The following is a 22,870-nucleotide window of genomic DNA, read 5'->3' as shown; positions in this document are numbered from 1 at the left end:
GCTTGAGAAAGCAGAAACAGAAACACATTTATAACAAACTATTGTATTTTATCAAGTAAAGAGATTTGTTGTTCAGTTGCTAAGTTGTGTCCAACTCTTTGCGACTCCATGGACTGCAGCACTCCAGGCTTCCCTGTCCTTCACTGTCACCCAGAGCTTGCTCAAACTCATGTCCGCTGAGTCAATGATGGCATCCAACCATCTCATCCTCTTCAATTCCTTCTCTTCTTGCCCTCAGTCTTTCCCAGCATCAGGGTTCTTTCCAACGAATCAGCTCTTGGCCTCAGTTGGCCAAAGTTTTGGAACTTCAGCTTCAGCATCAGTCCTTCCAATGAGTTTCGGAGTTGATTTCCTTTAGGATTGACTGATTTGATCTCCTTGCTGTCCAAGGGATTCTCAAAAGCCTTCAGCACCACAATTCAAAAGCATCAATTTTTAGCACCCAGCCTTCCTTTTGGTCCAACTCTCACATCTGTACGTGAATACTCGAAAAACCATAGGTTTACCTAAAGAGATGCTTCCTACCAAAAAGAGAATGCTGTTGTCTTAAAGAAAGTACTCTTCTACAAGCGAGTTGGGTTGATTGAAAGACAGAGAGCTTGAAGATGGGCTGTTGGACCAAAAAGAAACAGGCACAGGGCAGACTCAAGCAGCAGTGGGAGTCCTGTGCCCAGGTGAGGATGAAACAGGAGGAAGGGGCAGGGGACAACCTTTGAAAGAATGGCCTAACCCCAGGGCACGGCATAAACTGATTAGCACCATGCGGGTCTGAGCTGGTGGATGAGCTGACTTCCACTAGATCTTAAACCTCTCAGTATATGCTCATCGGAACACATCAGTGAGCTAAATGACACACCCACAGGCTTCATGACAACTCCAGGACTGACCATCAAAGAGCAAAATGTGGGTAGGGGCCCAATTCTGGGAAATCCCCACCCCTTCCCCCAAATAGTTTGAATAATCCTCCCCCACATTAGTCCATGAAATTACCCAGCCCATTAAAATTAACCATGCCATAGTCCAAGGCCACTCTTTCACCTTCTGAGATGGCTCACACTCTGTCTGTGGAATGTGTTTCCCTCTAAATAAATCCACTTCTTTTCTATCACTTTGGCTCTCATTTAATTCTTCCTGCAATTAGATATCAAGAATCTGAGCATCAAGAAGTCCTGAAACCAGGTGCATGATCTCAGTTAAAAGACTGTGGGTTCATGTCTCAATCTGAAGGACATGGTTTCAAGACTCATCAGAAGAGAGCAACATACAGCAGTGTTTGGAATCCATTTCACAGGGAAAACTAGCCTAGCTTGACTGTAATATTTGGCCATTTTAAGTAACCAAGGTCAGGGCCTAGGTCTCAGTGTAGGAATGAGTCATTATTATTCCAAGTACTTTATCTGAACTATCATCTAAATGGACCTGCCCTCTAGACTTCCCTCAGCAAAGAGAATTATCTTCAAGAAAATCCATCTTGAAAAGTCTTTGAATTGGATAATGCATTCAAAGTGCAGCAGAAAAAAAAAAATGAATTCACATCAGAGTTTTCTTCAGAAATCTGGCAACAATCTTTAAATTTGCTTCTGGGTCTCCTTGACAGCAGGAGAGGTAAAATATCATAAAACTTTCATTACATATGTACTCTCTTCAAGCACCTCTGAAACTATATTAGGTGGAAATGTTAATAAGTACATGGAGGGGGGAAAAAGGCTTTTTCTAAGCAAACACTTTTTGTTTAATTGTTAAACAAAGGTAAGCAATTTTCTTCACTTTGGGGCCTCTTAGGGTGTTTAATAGTGTAGTGTGTATTGGCAATTTCTAATAGGGGAGATCTAATAGTCTATATTAACTGAACTCTAGGAACATTTTATTTTCAGGGCAAAGATTAACAGCTTTCTTCAGAATACAGTTTGTGAAATAATACTGATACATGATTATTATCTAAAGTCCATACTTTAAGGCTTCCCAGGTGGTGCTAGTGGTAAAGAATCCATCTGCTAGTGCATGAGATACAAGAGATGTGGATTCAATCCCTGGACTGGAAAGACCTGCTGGAGGAGGAAATGGCAACCCACTCCAGTATTCTTGCCTGGAAAATTCCATGGGCAGAGCAGCCTGGCAGGCTACAGTCTGTGGGTCTCAAAGAGTCAGACATGAATGAGCACACACACATACATTGTCCATACTTTATCCAGTGTTCTACTTTTGGAGACATACATAAAAACAAAACATTCTGTCAGTTAACATTTCGATCCTGTCTTCCTAACCCTTGATTGCCTAAAGTTTAGTCTCCAAACCATTCCAATAGATTACACCATGCAACAACTGGCCAATAATCCACCAAGGTCTGGACTGAGATCAGGGCTAACAACTGCATTTTCCATGCTATTGGGCACGACTCTATTGATGTCCAGACTTCCCTGGTGGCTCAGACGGTAAAGAATCCATCTGCAGTGGAGAGCTGGGTTCAATCCCTGAGTTGGGAAGATCACCTGGAGGAGGGCATGGCGACCCACTCCAGTATTCTTGCCTGGAGAATCTCCATGGACAGAGGAGCCTGGTGGGCCACAGTCACAGGGGTCACAAAGAGTCAGACATGACTGGGTGACTAAGCACAGCACAGTTATGGATGTCCAGGATATTATAGTTTCATATATGTGTAAGGAATATTTGCCCCTTAAAACCTCCCCAAATATTCACAACTAACAGCAATTTTCTTCTATCAAAATTTTTTTCACTTTATATGTTTGGGCTGGAACTTCAAAATTTTGAACTTGATATGAAGAAAATTATTAACAAATGTTGAAATTCTGCTTGAGTGTCTCACTGTACCGGGCATGGCTTGACATCCTGTCACTCTGCCATCAGCTACCTGGATTTGGGAAGGGACTTCTGCAAGCACAGCTTCACCCAGAGTGATGCGGAGACAAGTTGCAGGACAAACAGGTGGCTATCACACCCCCTCAAACAAACCTCTCACACCTGACAGCTCACTGAAGCCACTTTTTGTCTGAAAGTAATTAGGCCCAATAATATATAGATTCACCACTTCTGTTGTTTAAAAATCCAACATACTTTTAATTAGATACCAGCAAAATTTGCTTTTAAAGGATTTTCTTCTTTCTCCTTTTCTAATCCTCGAGATATCACCCAGTTAATTTTGAACAGCTTTTTAGAATGACTTATTGTTTAGTCTTTTTAATTATTAGGTTGTTTGGATCACACTCAGTCCTTTTCCCTATTTGGCTTTGTGTAAATGTTGCTGTTGTTGTTCAGTTACTAAGTCCTGTCCGACTCTTTGTGACTCCATGGACTGCAGCATGCCAGACTTCCCTGCCCTTTACTATCTCTTGGAGTTTGCTCAAATTCATGTCCATCGAGTCAGTAATTCCATTCAACCCTCTCATGCTCTCTCGCCCTCTTCTTCTCCTGCCCTCAGTCTTTCCCAGCATCAGGGTCTTTTTCAATGAGTAGGCTCTTGGCATCAGGTGGTCAAAATATTGGAGCTTCAACTTCAGTATCAGTCCTTCCAATAAATATTCAGGGTTTATTTCCTTGAGGATTGACTAGTTTGATCTCCTTGCAGTCCAATGAGCCCTCAAGAGTCCTCTGCACCACAATTCAAAAGCATCATTTCTTCGGTGCTCAGCTTTCTTTATGGTCCAACTCTCACATCCATACATGACTACTGGAAAAACCATAGCTTTGACTATGTGGACCTTTGTCAGCAAAGTAAAGTCTCTGCTTTTTACTATATTGTTTAGGTTTGTCATAGGTTTCCTTCCAAGGTGCAAGTGTCTTTTAATTTCATGGCTACAGTCACCATCTTCAGTGATTTTGGAGCCCAAGAAAATAAACTCTGCCACTGTTTTCCACTTTTTCCCCACATATTTGCCATGAAGTGATGGGACTGGATGCCATTTGAATGATGCCATTTGCTGTTTTTGTTTTGTTTTGTTTTTGTTTTTTTTAATGTTGAGCTTTAAGCCAGCTTTTTCACTCTCCTCTTTCACCTTCATCAAGAGGCTCTTTAGTTCCTCTTTGCTTTCTGCCATTAGGGTGGTATTGTCTGCATATCTGAGGCTGTTGATATTTCTCCTGGGAATCTGGATCCCAGCTTGTGCTTCATCCAGTCCAGCATTTTGCATGATGTACTATGCATAGAAGTTAAATAAGCAGGGTGACAATAAACAGCCTTGACACACTCCTTTCTTAATTTTGAACCAATCCATTGTTCCATGTCCAATTCTAACTGTAGCTTCTTGACCTGCATACATGTTTTTTCAGGAGATAGGTAAGGTGGTCTGGTATTCCCATCTCTTTAAGGATTTTCCACAGTTTGTTGTGATCCATACAGTCAAAGGCTTAGGGTAGTCAATGAAACAGATGTAGATGTTTTTCTGGAATTTCCTTGCTTTTTCTATGATCCAAGGGGTGCTGGCAGCATGTGTAAACATACTGACCTGAGTGGGCATCAGCAACCACCAGGGAGATTCCTAAAGTGGCAGTTGAAATAAATCCTCCATAGACCTCCTTAAGGATATTCATCAACATAATCATTGGTCACCATTTTCCCCAGCTTTTTAAAGAATAACCACCTTCTTTGATGTTGTAGCTGCATAAATTGCATCTTTAAGATGAAAAGGAGTCTGAAATCTTACTTTGAAAGATTTTTTTTAAAGTAAAATATGTTCATCTCACCTGTCTTCCTATAGTGGCCTAATAAAGAATATGCTTTTTAAAAATTTGTTGGGGCAGACTCTTTTGCTACTGAAGCTGACCCCAATAGTTTACCCCTGTTGCTAGAAAGGACTGCAGAACCATGGGGATATTGCAGGTTTTTGTTTGCTCCCCCAAACCAAGTCATAGTGAATTCCAGAACAGAAGATGCCAGCTCATCGTAATTTCACTGGGCCGAAGGAATGCTGACCGCATAAGCACGTAGACGGTCTCACCACAGAGCATTGCCTGCACAGTTCTGGCCTTTCCTATTCAGCCACAGAACACCTTTTGCACAGTTTTGACTTCCCAGGTTACGAGAGTCACCTAGAGCTCACTGTGACTCTCACCATGGGTGCGTGCTAGATAATACGTTCTGGAGAAACCTGTTGGTGGTGATGGTGGAGTTACCACGTAGGTGTCTCCATTACTCTTGGAGTCATCCTGGAGCCCTTGATCTCTCTCCTTTGCTACAAGCAATCCATTTGTAACCCCTGTCTTCTTCTACAAGTATATCCAGAATTCAGCCACTTCGCAGAATCTTCCTTATCCAAACTTTCATCTTTGGCCTCCAAAGCAGATATGGCCTCTGCTGGTCTCCCTGCTTCCTCTTTGCTACCTTTGTAGTCTGCTCAGAGTGATCCTTTTAAAACATAAGCTACATCATAATCCACTAGAACTCCATAAAAACTCCCTTCACACTCAAAATATAAACCCAGAGTTCTGACTGTGGCTCTCGGGGCTCTACTGACAGCTCTCCATAGTCCCGCTGCCTCTCTGGCCCGTCCCCCAGTAACTCCTTGGGCTCCCCCCCCCCTTGCCCTAAGTTCCAATCCAGTGTCATCAGTCATCTTGACTTGCCTGTCCCCAGACACTCCTGCCGGCGGGGGAGGGGGTTGTACCCCACCCTGCTCACTCTCTGACCTCCTACCATTCTTTCTTCCTTTCAGCATTTATCACCATCTCACATCTTTATTTGTTTGAGTGTTTATTGCCTGTCTCCCCCACAGGAACACAAGCTCCATGAGGCAGAAACTTTGTTAGTTTTAATCAACACAGTGTTTCTAAAGCAGTACCTGGCACATAGAATCTCAGTAGATACTTCCTGAATGAGCGAGTGAATGAATCAGAGTTTATTTTTACTAGTAATGCCCAGCCCATTGCAGCCTCAGAAGTAAGAGATGGAGCTCATCAGGGAAAGAGAAAAAATTGTTTGAAACCAACGAATCCTAACCTTGGGTTAGACTGCTTGAGTTATCTTTTAAAAAGAAAAAAAAGAATGCTCAGCAGTTTTGCAAGACATGAATGAGTGAATTACTCTGCAGTCAATGTTTCTGCCTGTTGACATGGACTTCTTGCCCTGCATACCATCTGCTTCACAGATGGGAAATAGGGCATGAAGAGAGAATTATTCTGAGGGACTTCCATGGTGTTCCAGTAGCCAAGGCTTTGCCTTTCAATGCAGGGGGTGTGGGTTCCATCTCTGGTCAGCGAGCTAAGATCCCACATGTCTCATGGCAAAAAAAAAAAAAAAAATAGAACAGAAACAAAATTATAACAAATTCAAATGTAAAGACTTTTAAAAAATGGTCCACATCAAAAAAATTAATCTAAAGAAAAGAGTCATTCTGAAAGTCAAATTAGATTAAATTCATATTTACTGATATCTCATGGAAAATCCCATCTTTGGATTTATTCTACAAGTAGGAAACAGAAGGAGCTCAGTTCTTTTATGCCTTCAAATAATTTCCCTAACCCAAAGAAAGTGGTTTTCTCAAGTAGGTCTAACATACAAGACTGGCATCAGACTTGCCAAGTGAGAACTGTCTTCCTTTTACCAGTAGGGGACTGACTTCTGAGCTCCTGGGTAAGGTTCAGGGTAGGATGGCTGTGACGGAGCCCCAGGAGTTAATTAATCCTGAGTCATCTCCAGCCCACAGGAAATGCCAGTGACCGCCCTCTCCTGGACAGCGTGTCAGGCTCAGCTGTCACCTTCCCCTGAAGGGCAATGTGTTCTGTTTCCTTTGTTTTTAAGTGATTGTATGAGATTTAAGTCTAGGGAGGAATAAAGAAAAGGTTGTATAATCCAGGACCACCTTTCTGTCTCAGTTCTGGTGGTGATTGATCCACAGGATGAACAAGAAACAAACCAGAAAGGAGACACCTGAAAAGAGAGCTAGAGCTGGAACAAAGGGTCTAGAGACGGAGAGACAGACTTTTTGAAAGGTCCCCTGGAGAATCTCATTTCTTGCTGACAGCTGCTTTAGGATTCTCTGAATATCTCATACCTACTAGGAGGCAGTTTGCACGGAGATGAAGAGTTCAGGCTGGGGGAAGAAATCTGTCTCCGGGGCTTGCTGCCTGAGTGAGTTGAAACAGTGGGCAAGTTATGTAGCTACTCCTGCCTCAGTTTCCTCATCTGGTAAATGGAGATAAAATAGTTCCTACTTCAAAGGGGAACTGTGAGAATGAAATACTAATAAAATATTGAACAGTACGTGACACATAGGAAGTGCCCAATAAAGCTGTCTACAATAAACAAATATCCTGAAAGAAGTCAGATGGGGATTTACCATAGATAGATGAAGCCTCTGGCCCAGCCCCTGACCCCGCCCCTGGCTCACCCAGGTGGAAGGGCTGAGAACTGCAGGTGACTCCAGGGGAATGGGAAACCAGGTGACCATCAGGAAGCATTTCTAGGTAAACATTTCCAGTTGATTGTCCAATGTAGTTTCAAGAAGAAAGGGCTTGGAATCTTTAAGGCTTTAGTAATTTGTTGTCATGTTTTTCTTTCCTTCTCATTTTTAAATTAATGTACATTCATTTCCAATTTATTTCTCATTTACATTCCTTTTCTTAAAAAGTGCCCCCTATATTATATAATCTTTAGGCCCCACAAAATCTAGATTCATCCCAGAATAATATAATTAAATATTTACCATAATCTTGAAAAGTGGGTATTGTCACTATCTCACAGTCTGAAAACTAAAATCCTGAGAGATAAATGCTATCCCCAAGGACATAGAGTAGGACCAGACTCAGATACTTGTACACCAATATTCATAACAGCTTTATCCATGATAGCCAAAAGGTGGAAACACCCCAAATGTCCAGGGACAAATGAATGGATACATAAAATGTGGTCTACTCACACAATGGAATATTGTTTAAACTTACAAAGAAATGGAATTCAGATATACACTATAAAGTAGATGAACCTGGAAAACATTTTGCTAAGTGAAATAAGCCAGACACAAAAGCTTTATTGTATGATTCCACTTATACAAGGTACCTAGAACACTCAAATTCACAGAGGAATGGTAGTTTCTAGGGGCTAAAGGGAGGGGGAAATATGAACTATTGCTTAATGGGTACAGAGCTCTGGTTTGGAATGGTGAAAATTTTCTGGAGATGGATAGTCGTAAAGGTTGCATGGCAGTATAAATATACTTGATGCCAATATAGTATACTTGATAACAGGTATAATGATAAATTTTGTGTTATGTATATTTTACCAAATTAAAAAAGGAAACTCTGTACTAGAAGGTAAGACCTAGGCCACAAAATTTTCTCTAGCACTTAGCATGTTTTGAGCATTGTACACAAAGGTGACAGGAAACTGTTACACATCCTCCTTTAAAATAATTTTTCTGAAGGTCTTGAAATTTGAAATGAAGGTTTCCTCTTCCAAATTCAGGCTTCCCTGGTGGCTCAGTGGTAGAGAAGCCACCTACCAGTGCAAGAGATGCAGGTTCGATCCCTGGTCGGAAAGATCCCCTGGAGGAGAGCATGGCAACCTACTCCAGTATGCTTGCCTGGAGAATCCATGGACAGAGGAGCCTGGCGGGCTACAGTCCGTGGGGTCACAGAGAGTGGGACATGACCAAGTGACTGAGCAACCAGCGCTTCCAGATTCTGTGCTTCCCAGGTTATACACATTTGCAGGTCAGCCACAACCTTCTGCCAACAGCCCACCGGGCAGTGCGTCACACACACAGGTACACCCACGCTAGACCCAAGAGCAAAGTCTCGACTTCCACTGTCTCCTTTCAGCTCTTCACTATGAGACACTTTCATAGGAAGCCTACTGGAGGGAGATCTGTCTCTTGTACTTGAAATAAAGCTGGTAACAGAGAGAGGCCATCCCATCCCAAGAGTTGGCAGTCCTTACTAGGTCCTTAGAGCTCAGTTTGGCTCCCAGCCAGGTTTACTCTGTGTTTATTCTCCCAGGAGTGTTTTGAGGTGCCCTGGGGCTGGCCTAGCCGGCCCCAGATTGTTATTGTCTGATGTGAATGAGGGGCTGGGTCCGGGCAAGATCCAAGCCAAACAGAGTGAGTCAGATGAGCTCACGTGACTTCCTGAGGTCAGGATTCCACTGAAGAGTCTCAGAAGCAAAGGCCAGTGAAGGAGTGGGGTGCAGGGGTCATTGCTTCCTCGGGCTGTGTGATGCTCTGCGACTCTACCCACACCTGGGCTCAGACCTCTTGAAGAGGGTCAGGCCCCCAGAGTCCTATGCTGGGAGCCTGAGCCCTTGAGATGGTAGGCTTCTATCTGATGGGCCAAGCAGCGTGTCTAAAAATCTAGATGGTGTGACTTAGGATCTCTGGATCTTAAGGAATATGGAGACACCCTCAACCACCTCTAAGCAATGGGAATTTACTGAAGGGATACACATTGTGCTAAAAGAGATAAGATCCTGGGAAAACTCAGGGAGAGCTGTGCCTGAGAAAGATCTAATCCGAAAGGGCATTAGGGATCATGGCCTGGGCCAAGTTCCTTCCCCTTGACAAAGTGAGTGTGGGGGTCTAACTCTGGTGTTTTCCATTCACACGGCTCAGGCACCCTCCTCAGCTGTTTTTACCAGTGACATTTGCAACATGTCCTCTTGTTGACTCATTAGAGTTCTCTTCTGCCTCACTCATTTGTCTCCTCAGAGCTGCCGATTCCTCCCAACACTCCTGAAGCATCACTTTTCCTACAACCTGATGTCCTTTCTCTCTGCCAGTTTCAGCTTCCATTATGGAAGCCCTGATATTTTTAGTCTGTATTTCCCAGTTTAAGTTCTATGTATATACAGAAACAGAGGTAATTCATCTGGTTGCCCTGTCTGAGGGGACACAGTTTTCATTCGGGAGACTTTATTCAGTGCTGACCAGTTTTTGTTGTTGTTCAGTTGCTACGTTGTGTCCGACTCTTTGTGACCCCATGGACTGTAGCCCTCCAGGCTCCTCTGTCCATGGACTTTTCCAGGCAAGAGTACTGGAGTGAGTTGCCATTTCCTTCTGCAGGGGATCTTTCGGACCCAGGGGTCAAACCCCCGTCTCCTGCGCGGGCAGGCGATTCTTTACCACTGAGCCACCAGGGAAGCAAGTTTAGGGAGCAGCTAGAACTCCTTCCAGCCCCACAGCCATGGCCAGGTACTTTCCAGGTGAGGCCTCCAGGCACCAGATCTTCAGGAAGCAAGAATATTTTCCCTGTGATGAATCATCCAGAGTGGATGGAGGTTTTCTTGTAGCATTGTTCTTTATATTTTCTGTTAAATTCTGCCCCTTTTCTCCACCCTGCATTTTAAGCCCTTTCACAGCCCAAGCAGGGAACGTCTTTCCCCACTTCTAACGGCGTGCTGTGTCTTCTAAAACCATTTATTCATTTATTTATTCACTATTTGTGAAGTACCAGCTTTGTCACAGGTAAAATACTAGATAACAACAAGGTAAAATTTATCCATTTATTGATAAATATTGACTACGTCAAAGTATCTGGCTTTATGCTACTTGCTGGGAATATAAAGATCACTGAGACACAGTCACTGCCTGATACACAGTAGAGAATTCAATAAATACTTGTTGAATAGATCAATGCCTTAAAGAGCTTCACAGTCTATTGGGGGAGAGATGCAAGGATTTCAGCAATTACAAGAAGATTGGAAAGGGCCATCCTGGGGAAGATCCCAGGAAGGGAGGCCTGGCGAGACTCAAAATGCCTCCCTATGGGCACTGATGTCTGTGGGAGACGTGGATAGTGAGCTGAATCAGCCAAATGAGAGGAATGAGGAGGAGGCCCATGCCTCCCAGCAGCACAAATGGCATGTGCAGAGGCTTGGCGGTGGGGGAGGACTGAAGATCAGAGAGGCTGTGACTGAGGACAGATATTAAACAAAGCTGTGCAATCAGGACTTTAGGGGCAGGGTGGAAGTCTGCACAGAGGATAGTGAAATAACACACCCTTCCTACTCCTCTTTCCTCCTACCCCGATTTATCATTTTTCATAGCCCTTTAGGACAGCCTGATTTTAAGAGTCTGTCTCCCCATTCTGTTCCCCAGGCTGGAATATACACCTCACAGGCCAAGAGCTTGGCTTTGTTCACTGATATTATCTTCTGCTTCTAGAACAATGCTTAGCACAAAGTAGATGCTCAATAAATATTTATTGACTAAATGGATAAATAAATCAATGAATGATGACTAATATAGGATACAAGTATTATCCAGAGATAGAGTGTATTAAAAAGCAGAGACATCACTTTGCCAACAAAGCTTTATCATCACTTTATCATCAAAGCTATAGTTTTTCCAGTAGTCATGTACAAATGTGAGAGTTGGACCACAGAGCAAGCTGAGGGCCGAAGATTTGATGCTTTCAAATTGTGGTGCTGGAGAAGACTCTTGAGAGTCCCTTATACTGCAAGATCAAACCAGTCAATCCTAAAGGAAAGCAACCCTGAATATTCATTGGAAGGACTGATCCTGAAGCTGAAGCTCCAGCACTTTGGCCAACTGATGCCAAGAGCCAACTCACTGGAAAAGACCCTGATGTGCAAAAGAAGAAGGGGGCAACAGAGGATGAGATGGTTAGATAGTATCACCCACTCAATGGACATGAATTTGAGCGAACTCTGGGAGACAGTGGAGGACGGAGGAACCTGGCTTTCTGCAGGCTTTTGCCATTTTATTTCCAGATTCCTGTGTGTGACAGAGTTCAAAATTGAACAAAGCCTTCTGAGAAGAACCTGAGCAGTCCATAATTAGTTTTCTCCTCTTCGCACAGGTTTCACACACTTGCCTAGAAATACACTTTTAAAAGATAGTCTCCTAGGACATAACTCTGGCCACAAAGAAGCCTGTCTAAGATTAAGCAGTTTGGAGAGTCACAAAATAAATATTTGTTTGCAGTATCTACACACCCCAAACACTATCTTGAATACATGCGAAAACATTCATAATCAGGCTCATGAAATTAGTCGTAGAATATATATATATTTTAAATCTCTCTTTTGTTCAACAAATAAACATCTTCTGTGTGCCAAGTAGTAAGTTGGAAGCAGGGATGGTACACAAGAAAGAGAACTTGGTCACCATCTGGAAGGGAGGGGTTCAAAATCTTAGGAACCACTGTTTTCTGTTTCCATTGTTGTTTGAGACTAATTTTGTTCTAATTTAATTTTAATATATTATTTTTTCTAATGGATTTAAAGAAGAAATTGATACTTATGGGGAAAAATATCTTTCATACAATTTAAAAAACAATGGAACACAGTATTTTGCTTTCCCTAGCCTGCCTTCTATCATAAATTGTAAAATAGTGATTTTTATTTTTCAGAGTTCATCTCAATTCTCTGAAAGGACTTAACAATGGAACATAAAAATCTCAGGTATTTTCCTTTAGCTAATTTTTTAAACCCTCCTGGTACATAACTGACATATTTATATTTTTATTTATCACCTTTACTGTTTACATTAAATTATAACTATTTTAGAAACAACTTTAGATCATATTTCAATTATTCTTTTGACATTTCATCAGTCATTATTTTACTAAAGGTATAAACTTTCTCTAGGATGCAGAGAGACTGATAGAACCTACAGAAAAATTTCTACTGAATGAATTTCCCCACCTTCTTGGTGATTGTACACCTGCCTTCCTTATAAGGAGAACAAGGAAGTAAATCATGTTGGAGTTGCTCTTAAATACAGCTTTTCTTCTTTACCTGTCCAGGTAGCTTCTGTTTTCATTTCAGTCTTAATGAAAACTTTTTAATTTACATCTCAAGTTTCTTTTCAAAGCAGCGTAAGTAGTATTTACAATTTTACACTTCAAGAAAGAAAGACTTTTAACAGTGTTCAGCTTTGGTCTTGTAATGTTGAAGGCAATTCATTTTTTAATCTGTCTGCACAGCGAGAACTGAAACGGATGGGGATTGAACTGCTTTGCCTGTTCTTTCTATTTCTAGGAAGGAATGATCACGTACAAGGTAAGACTTTAGTTCTCCGATATATTGCTTTTGTGGTACGCTTGACAAACCTGTCATGTGGCTCAGAAACTAGATCTGAAGTCATTTTTTACTTGAGCTGTTCAATTGCTCTTTGCCATTGAACGAACACTTTAACAAATTACAGGCAGACGCAGGACTGTTCCCACAGCGAATGCTCCGGGCTTTAGGTAAATAAATACAAAGGTTGCGCGGGCACCTTAATGAGAGAATTAAACAGCACTACGCACAAGAGTATTTCTTAATACCCTTGTGACAACCATTTTGGTAACTTTTCTAGCTATCTTATTGTACAACAAGGCCTTCCACTTGAGAGTGATAACCTTGAGACAAAAAAGGGATCTATCTTTTAAAATAAAGCTATAGTACATTTGAAAGAGAAGGATTCTTTAGTGGCTGTGAATAATTGTGAAAAATTAAAGGGGGATGATGCTGAATGAGGGTGATAAGTATGATGATCCTATATTTGTGAACGCTGAGATACTTTCACATTTTAAGGGAAAAAAAAGAGACTGATTATTTTGGCTTCTAAGACATGCATATTTTCAATGCCATAAATGTAAAATACAAACTTCACTGTGGATTGCTAGCATTTTGAGGACTGATCTTCGAAGCCTGAAAAATGAACTTTGATACTGTTTTGTTCAAGTGCTTTAAGAGCTGTCGGTCTCACGAGTGGAGTGGCTGAGAGTGTGCTGAATCCCTTGTGTCTTGCTGGGTTTGAACACAGGTGGCTGTGCTGTGGGGGGTGCGGAGACCTGTGAGGACTGCTTACTCATTGGACCTCAGTGCGCCTGGTGTTCTCAGGAGGTAAAGCAAATGACCTCAGCGTGTTTGTAAAAAGGGCACTTACATTTACGGCAATTCCATCTGTGACCGCTCTCAGTGTCCCGCTTTCCGTGGTGTTATAGGAGTGACACAAATCTGGAAGGGAAAATGTAAACATTAGTGATGCCAAGTGTGCTTCATATGATTACGTTCAAAAGCAATTTGAGAAGGGAGTGAATGTCAAATTATTCTGAAATATATGAACTCAAGATTCTTTGTTTGACCTGATGCCTCCTCTTATTTTAAGGCCATTTCTTCCTGCTCACAAGTAAAATGTTGAGGCTCTGGGCAACCAGAGCTCATGGAGGCAATCTTTTCTCAAGTTCAACATACGTTTAATTTCAGTATCATAGTTCTGTTTCATCTGGGGAGAAGCATCCTTTCTGAATCACTGACAGGATCCAAGAGAAGGCTCGGGGTAAACTTTACTGTTCAAACATTATCCAATTCTTTTAAAAATTACATCCGCTGTGTGACTCTGTACCACAATGATGACAAAACCTGAAGTAGACATCCCATCTGATCAAACTGAAAGCTATGTGAAAGTGGCAGGAGGGAGTGGGGAATGTATAACAAGCCATCCTGAATCACGGCTTCCGGTGACACTACAGAGGAATCTGTAAATGATTCCTAGTAAGAAAGATCTGTATTAGCTCCTTCTGGATTGAAAACAGTTCTTTACTAAATCTCATAAAGAGAATCTCAACACAAATCAAACCATCAGATTCTTGCCAAATTCAGCAAGAACTGAGTAGAATGTTCAAGGGTAAAGAACCTGGTTGCCCAATTCAAAACCAGGCTGTGGCTGTTAAAACCCCACATTTGTTACCTGTGTCCATAGAGCGAGGACGTGCAGAGCAGGGCACAAACCCAATTCACTCCCTGACCTCTACCAAGAGGGTCAAGCAGAAGGGCAGTGACTTTGGGCTCATATATCAAAGCAGGTTTGGGAATATACAAAGAGGGAAAAGCACACATTTTTTGACATTGACTCCCTGAAGAAGCCAATGTTAGTTTAATGTCAGAGACATAAAGCAACAGATCAGTCTAACAAAGTGCCCACCTCTAGAATTTTCATAAAAAAAAAAAATTTTTTTTTTGCACCCATTGAAGAGAGCCTCTTAAGTTACACCTGATAGCTTTTCTTGTGGCTAATACTCTATAGTCAAATCTAATCAAAAGGCCAGATTATTCTGAGAGATCACTCACTGATATAACTAATAGTAGAAGTATTATTACCAATAGAGACAGTTGGAGCAAAAAGTAAATTAGGCTTCTGCTTAGAGCAGATAGAAAAAAGGTTCCAGGGTTAATGCCACCTCTGATCTTGTGGCAAACATAGTGATTATAGGTTGTATCAGTGACACAGTGTTAAGAAGGATTCTGAGGGCTTGTTAAGCCGCCTTGTGTTTTGGATAAATCATGGGAAATTACAGAATTTGTTACCCCTCACTAGGGCCTCAAGTATACACAGGCCTGGCTGAAAGATAACAAATTATATTCTCAAAAGTCAACTTTGGGAGAAATGTAGCTTTCTTAGTTGGTGAAACAGCAAGAGTGGCTTAGAATTCCGGTGAATGAAGGAAAACAGTATGGACTTGATTTGTGTCTCTCCAAGCCTGAGAGACAACAGGCCTGAAGTTCAACCTTGCCTAGAGCCTCACCCACTCAAGAGCAGTCTTGGCTGGTGGGTAAGATAGGTGTTTATCTCTTGACTACATCTTTCTGTTCTGAGTGTTCCAGGGTTGGATGGCTGCATCTCTGCCTGGGAACACTCACTCGTCTCACTGCCTCTGGAAACTCAGATGGATCAGAGGGGAACTGGGAAACTCCTGAGTTCAAAGCAGAAAAGCAATCTCTTACACCATTTCTCTTTCATTTTCCTTCCCCACATGCCAATGTTGGAGGAATTTCTAAAAGATCTTAAACTAGAATAACGTCCCCAAGAGGTCAACTTTGGTGAAGTAATACTGTAATATAAGGGTAATACATCCACAAATTGAACCAGGACAGGCAGTAGATAGGGAAATACCACAATCTTTGACCTTTCGGAAGCCACGGAAAAGACTCTTTGTCACTGGATTTAGCAATAGACACTCTGAGAATTTGAACAGTCCCAGGATCGCATACACCTGCAGGTTATCCTCCACGATAATTCACATGATGATGTCAGCTCTGTGACCCAGCTATTTCAAAGATTTGGTCACAGCACAGGAGAAGCTTTCAAAAAGTGAGCATTAAAAAGAAAAATGAAAAAAAAGGGAAAAAAGGAAAAAATAAGTCAAGTGAATTCACTTGAATACAATTAAAGGGAAACTCCACTTTTACTCAAAATTTTACTGGCAGAATTCTCTGGTTATTTTCCTTTAACTTTAGACCTACAATCAATGTCAGGCATATGGGGGTGTAATATGTCAAGGCAGGATACCTAACTAGCAAAGCATGCAAAAAGTAATCTTATAAAAGATGTCTTCTTTTTCTTCTTTATTGTTGTCTTTCTCTCTTTATTGTTTTTTCTCTTTTAGAATTTTACCCACCTATCTGGAGTTGGAGAAAGGTGTGATACCCCAGCAAATCTTTTAGCTAAAGGATGTCAACCAACCTTCATCGAAAACCCTGTCTCCCAAGTTGAAATACTTAAAAATAAGCCTCTCAGCATAGGCAGACAGAAAAATAGCTCCAACATTGTTCAGATTTCACCTCAAAGCTTGGCTCTTAAACTGAGACCAGGTATGTTATGATTTGCACAATCACCTGCTCATAAATAAATCTAATGTCATATATATGCTGCGTTGTGCTTAGTCGCTCAGTCGTGTCCAGCTCCTTGTGGCCCCATGGACTGTAGCCCACCGGCCTCCTCTGTTCATGGGGATTCTCCAGGCAAGAATACTGGAGTGGGTCACCATGCCCTCCTCCAGGAACATCACATATAATAATACAGCTATTCCATTAATACGCCTTGTACCATATTACATGTCATTGTTTATTATGACTCAGATTTCCCATTCTTAAGGAAATAAAGAATTGCGAGGCTAACACTTTTCTTTATTCACATTGGTCACTTTGTACTCCAAATGTGTTACCAAAAATAGCCTTATCTAATAGTAACCGTTTGAATTACTCAAATGTTGTTAAGGCTTACCTCACATTTCTTCAAGGGTTGTAATGTAGCTTTAAGCACCTCTTTATTTTCTTCTTTTTAAAACCCACATACAAAAAAAATCAGCTTATCTTTCATCTAAATGGATGCTAGTTCTCCCAAGGAGATATAAAATACCCCAACTTTCACCTCCTTCAGTTGCTCTAAATTCATGGGTGAAAGATATCCATGGGTTGGTTCCTTTATAAACTTGGCCACATAGTGTATGAATTGCAAGTATCTCTGGTAAGTTCTTATTGAAATGAAATAGCTAGTGACAGTTCTAGTCACAACTAAGTCTCCATGGGTTTTTATGGATCATCTTTTCTTGCGAGGGTGTTACAGGCCTTGAACAGACCCTGCAAGTTCAAGTTCGCCAGACCGAGGATTACCCTGTGGATTTGTATTATCTCATGGACCTCTCAGCCTCCATGGACGATGACCTCAACACCATCAAAGAGCTGGGCTCCCTGCTCTCCAAGGAAATGTCTAAATTAACCAGCAACTTTAGACTGGGCTTTGGTTCTTTTGTGGAGAAACCTGTCTCCCCTTTTGTGAAAACAACACCAGAAGAAATGGCCAACCCTTGCAGGTAAGTAAATGATTTTCTGAAATCTTCAAACACTGATTTCCTATAGAGAAAGTCACTCTGAGCTGAGCTTGGCAGGAGTTTGCTGGTTCCCTGGCAGTTCCCTCCCATCTGATTGGATGTCAGCAGCTCTCAGTTGCCCAGGTTGTTCAGAACTAAAGGGATGTCATCCTTTTTTTTTTTTTTAAGTAAACTATTATGTTTACTTAAAAGTTCATTTATTTTGTACTGGAGTAAAGCCAGTTAACAATGCTGTGATACTTTCAGGTGGATGGACAGCAAAGGGACTCAACCATACATATACACGTTTCCATTCTCAAGCAGACATCACTGTAATACATAAGTCCCCTACAGACAAATGAGTTCTGTTTTAAGAGCGCGTTCGTAAGTTCACTTTCTAAGTCCAACAAAGTTAGTCTAGGTACCCAACTAACACAATCAGCTATCTACTACTGTACTGTAATACGTATATAAAACTTCTCACACAAATAACACCTAAAAACTAACAAACACAAAAAATAAACATTTTTAATCTTACAGTGAAGTACCTTGAAAAGTACAGTAGTACAGTAAAAATTGGGCATACAGGGGCATGTTTGCATCTTTGAAAGTTCACAACTTGAAGGTTTGTATGTACAGGATTTACTGTATCCAGTTCTAGCTTGGGTCTTCACAGCATTTGCCATATTTGCCTCCCTTTGGAAGGCAGGCTGTGACAAATTTGGATTTGTATTCTGCAGACACAAGGATGGAATCTTTTACTGTAGGTTCCACTGGCCTGAGCCCATCTTTAGCCCCTCAGAGGCTTTCTATCCTCAATGACCACCACTCTCTGAGGCTACTGACAGTAAGTCACATTTTCTCAGAGTATCTGTCTCCACTACAATGACTGCTGCCAAAATAACAGCATTTGGAGTAATTTTTAATGTACTTTGGGAAATGTGACTTTCTTTTATTGCTTGGAGAATGCCTTTGTAGCCTTTACTGCTATCAAATTCAGTATGAAATGAGGCAATGGCTCCATTATAATATGCTCTAATCAGTTACTGAAACCGTGTATTATATGGGTGATGGTCAAAGGTAAGTTGCTTTGTGATAGCTTACCTCTACATGTCAATGACATGGTCAAAATAAAAGTATTTGATATCCTTCTTTTGAAAAGGAACTTCCATTTGCTCTGTGCCAGATCCTATGCTGAAGGTTTTATGTACATGACCTCATTCAGTCTTCATAATAACTTCAGGTCAAAGCAGGTTCCATCATCTCTATATTGAGAGGAAATAACAAAGTCTGTGAGAAGTTAGTAATTTACCTGTGGCAGCATGACTAATCAGTGATCTATACCAAGATCTGGGTTGGTCCAAAACCAAGCCTTTTACTACTCTGAATCTAGTATAGATGAAATGGCTTTCCAAACATATATTGACTTTTAACACTAGTTTACACCAACAAATTAATCTCTATAAAACAGTTTTTGCAGTATCATTTTAAGACATTTCGATGTGGTTCCAAACTAGAATCTGATGGCCAAAAGTGTTTTGACCTTGAAAAGAATTCATCACTGATTGCAACTCCTAGGAATTGTGCTTGGTTGCAAATATCAGAGATAATATTTGTCCCCAGTCCCCCATTTCTCAAGGTATAATTAACATGAACTAAAATACACACAGCAGAAATGTTCAATTTCATGAGTTTTGACAGTTGAATATACCGATGTGATCACCACTTAAAACATGACATAGAGCCAATTCCATCACCTCAGAAAGTTTCCTTATGCCCCTTTATAGTCAGATCTGCTTTCTCAGAGGCAACCATTTTCTGATTTCTATAAGTTAGATTCGTTTTGCCTACTCTTGGATTTCACATGAATGGAAAATATGCTATACACCTTTTGTATCTAGCTTCTTTGGCTCAACATCATGTTTTTGAGATTCATCCCTGATTTCATGTTTATCAGCAGTTTCTTCCCTTTTGTCCTAAGTAATAGTCCCTTGTACAAATTTATTATACTTTATCTGTCCGTTGATGAACATTTGGGTTGTTTCCCAATTTCTGGCCATCATGTAGAAATATTGCTATGATCACTTGCATACAAGTCTCTGTGTGGATGTATGTTTTTATTTCTCTTGGATAGATATCTAGAATTAGAATTGCTAAATTGTATGATTATTTTTTATTTTGATGAAGCCCAGTTTTTAATTTTATCATTAGTGTATTTTTTTGTCCTAAGACATCTTTGTTTACCCTAATGTCTCAAAGATTCCTTCTATGTTTTCTTCTAGAAGCTTTGTGGTTGAAGCACTTGCATTCAGGTCTTTGATCTCAAATTAGTGTTTCCATTTGGAATGAGGAGAAGTCTAGGTTTATCTTTTGTTCACATGCAACTATCCAATTGTTTCAGCACTATTTTTTAAGCAAGTTTCTCCTTTCCCCATTGAAATATCTTGATGCTTTTCTTAGAAAGCAATTAACTGTATGTGTGTCTAATTCTGGACATTCTGTTCTAAACCGCTGATCCATTAAATATACCCATGTAACCATGTACCTACTCATCTACTCACTCATAATGTCACCTTAGGGGAACCCCTTCACTTCTCCAAACTTTAGTTTGGAATAGCAATACCGATCACACCGAGGGGGTTGTAAGGAGTGTGTAAGATAATGAAAGGAAACATTTGATACTGAGCTTGACCGTGAAGCTCTCACTAGGTGGTAGCTACTATCAATACCAATAGAGTGGGGTAAAGGGAGGCCTAGTTGTTGTTCAGCCGCCCAGTCATGTACAGCTCTTTGCAACCCCGCGAACTGCAGCACGCCAGGCTTCCCTGTCCTTGACCATCTCCCGGACCTTGCTCAAACTCATGTCCATTGAGTTGGTGATGCAATCCAACCATCTCATCCTCTTTCGTCCCCTTCTCCTCCTGCCCTCAATCTTTCCCAGCATCAGGGTTTTCTCCAGTGAGTCAGTTCTTTGCATCAGGTGGCCAAAGTATTGGAGTTTCAGCTTCAGTATCAGTCCTTCCAATGAATATTCAGGGTTGCTTTCCTTTAGTATTGACTGGTTTGGTCTTGCAGTACAAGGGACTCTCAAGAGTCTGCTCCAACACCACAGTTCAAAAACGTCAATTCTTCAGCACTTGGCCTTCTTCATGATCCAACTCCCACATCCACACATGACTACTGGAAGGGAGGCCAGAGCCCTGCACAAATTACAGTAACTAGGAACCTTAATAAGGACCACATATTTGAGCACTTGACAGGTCAACGTTTTCCTGTTTTCAAGAGGTGTTTCTCTTATTCTTATTGGCAAAATTTACCATTAGCTAAAGTTATAAATAATGAAAATTTTTTGCTGCAATATTATATTTTTTCTTTTTTAATCATGTCCTTAATTCTCCAAGTTTCTCTGTTGAGATTCTACTCCCCACACACTTACACACCAAAAATTCAAACAACAACACAAAAGTCAACCCTTTGATCAATCCAAACCCTATAATTAAGAAATAAAATGTTCTTTAGGACAAAGGCTAAGAGAAGTAAAAGGAAAAAACATGGAGTTTTCCAGACCTGGGCTTAAATCAACCTTGGAATGCCAGTCTCTTCATTTATAAATGGGGATAATAATATTCACTTCTTGGGCTACCATGAGAACTGAGTAGGCTGGAACATAATAGACATTCAAACCCAGTTTTAATTTCCTTCTTCTCATTAATGCTAATTTTCTCTAGTTATTTTAATCTAACGGTCCTAAAACTTTTAGATCTCAGAACTTTCTTACACTCCTAAAAATTAAGATCCTCAAAATATCAATATTCAGTGTCCTAGAGAGTAAAACTAAGAAAATATAAAAATAATTAGTAATTAATTTATTTGATAATTACAATGAAAAACACACTGCATGTTACTATAATAGTATACCTTTAGAAAAAATAACTACATTTTCCAAAATAGAACAACAGTTAACAAGAAAAATGGCACTATTTTAATTTTTACAAATCTCTTAAAATATCTAATTTAAAAGAAGCCAACTGAATTTTCACATCTGCTTCTTCATTTAATCTCTGGTAATATTTTATTTTGGTTGAATTCCATGAACGAAGTCAAACTTCATGTAGATATATAGTTGAAAAGGGGGAAAGCAGTTAATAGATTTCTCCAATGACTGTAGACCTTTCTTCTTTGATATTACATTCAAACTGGACAAGAGGTAAATTACGTTTCAGTGTAGAATCTGAAAAACATGTCAATGAACTTCCTATTTTGTTACATTAAAAACCATTGATTTGCTTTGAACTTTGAATGGCTTAAAAAATTTTTTTATTATTATTATTTTTTTGGCTCTGTTGGGTCTTTGCTGCTGCATGCAGGCTTTCTCTAGTTGCAGAGAGCAGGGGTTACTCTCTGGCTGAGGTGGGTGGGCTTCTTGTTGCTGTGGCTTCCTTTATTGTAGAGCACGGGCTCTATCTGGGGTGCAGACTCAAGTAGCTGTGGTGTACAGGTTTAGTTGCACTGTGGCACATGGGATCTTCCTGGAGCAGGGCTTGAACCTGTGTCCCCTGCCTTGGCAGGCAGATTCTTTAACCACTGGACCACCAGGGAAGAGCCTGAATGGCTCTTTCATTGGTGTGTGTGTGCATGTGGTTTTGTAATTTAATGCTTTGGTCATTTGGAAAACGAAGTTTCAGTGAGTTACGTAGATCTTAAAATTTCATGATAGAATATCTAAAAAATTATATTTGTTAATATTATCATTAATCCCATCAGATAAGTCTTGAAGTACTTAGAAGCTGTTAATGGGTAGCAGATGAAAGTTTTGTGAAATCCTAATTTTCTAGTTATGTCAAATTTCATCATTGGCAACAAATACTGATAGTTGTTTTCCTGAAAGTAACAGACTTATTTTCTTCATTTTAATGAAGATGTCTGCCAAAAACTTAAGTTGAAATGATGGTTTGGGCTGTCAAGCATTTTTTCAGGTAAAATGGTTGTTCCATAAACAACAGTTCAAACAACCATGAAAGTGCTTTTCCACTGTAAACATGTACTTCAGTATACAGCAGTAACACTGTATGCATGTTTCCTATGTGGTCACACAGAAATAATTTGCAAAAAACATGTATCCGAGAGCATAGACTTAATAAAATTGAACCTGTGTCCCACTCCAGAACCCAACCCACTCCAATATTCTAGCCTGGAAAATCCCATGGACAGAGGAGCCTGGTGGTCTACAGTCCATGGGGTTGCAAAGAGTTGGACACAACTGAGTGACTAACACACACAGCTTCATCAAGGGCAATCAAGTGAAAGTAGCACTTTTCTTTTTGTTATC

The 22,870-nt window shown here is 40.6% G+C and overlaps 1 protein-coding gene across 5 annotated transcripts in view; it reads left to right on the top strand.

Annotated features, from left to right (window-relative positions):
- Positions 1-22,870, top strand: part of ITGB6 (integrin subunit beta 6) — a 144,612-nt gene that overhangs the window by 45,891 nt on the left and 75,851 nt on the right. For 2 of the 5 annotated variants that reach the window (XM_043488318.1, XM_043488317.1), the window contains exons 2-7: positions 12,316-12,367; positions 12,554-12,711; positions 12,892-12,967; positions 13,716-13,795; positions 16,339-16,543; positions 17,298-17,544. In XM_043488318.1, the coding sequence (XP_043344253.1) occupies positions 12,907-12,967; positions 13,716-13,795; positions 16,339-16,543; positions 17,298-17,544 (593 nt within the window). In that variant the 5' untranslated portion in view covers positions 12,316-12,367; positions 12,554-12,711; positions 12,892-12,906. Of the gene's footprint in view, positions 1-12,315; positions 12,368-12,553; positions 12,784-12,891; positions 12,968-13,715; positions 13,796-16,338; positions 16,544-17,287; positions 17,545-22,870 lie in introns of those variants that run through there. The other 3 variants (XM_043488316.1, XM_043488320.1, XM_043488319.1) reach the window with 3 other exon arrangements.

Source organism: Cervus canadensis, chromosome 15, assembly GCF_019320065.1.
Source record: "Cervus canadensis isolate Bull #8, Minnesota chromosome 15, ASM1932006v1, whole genome shotgun sequence".
Lineage (NCBI taxonomy): Eukaryota > Metazoa > Chordata > Mammalia > Artiodactyla > Cervidae > Cervus > Cervus canadensis.
The sequence above is the reverse complement of the archived record's forward strand: the minus strand, read 5'-3'. Positions and strand labels throughout refer to the sequence as shown.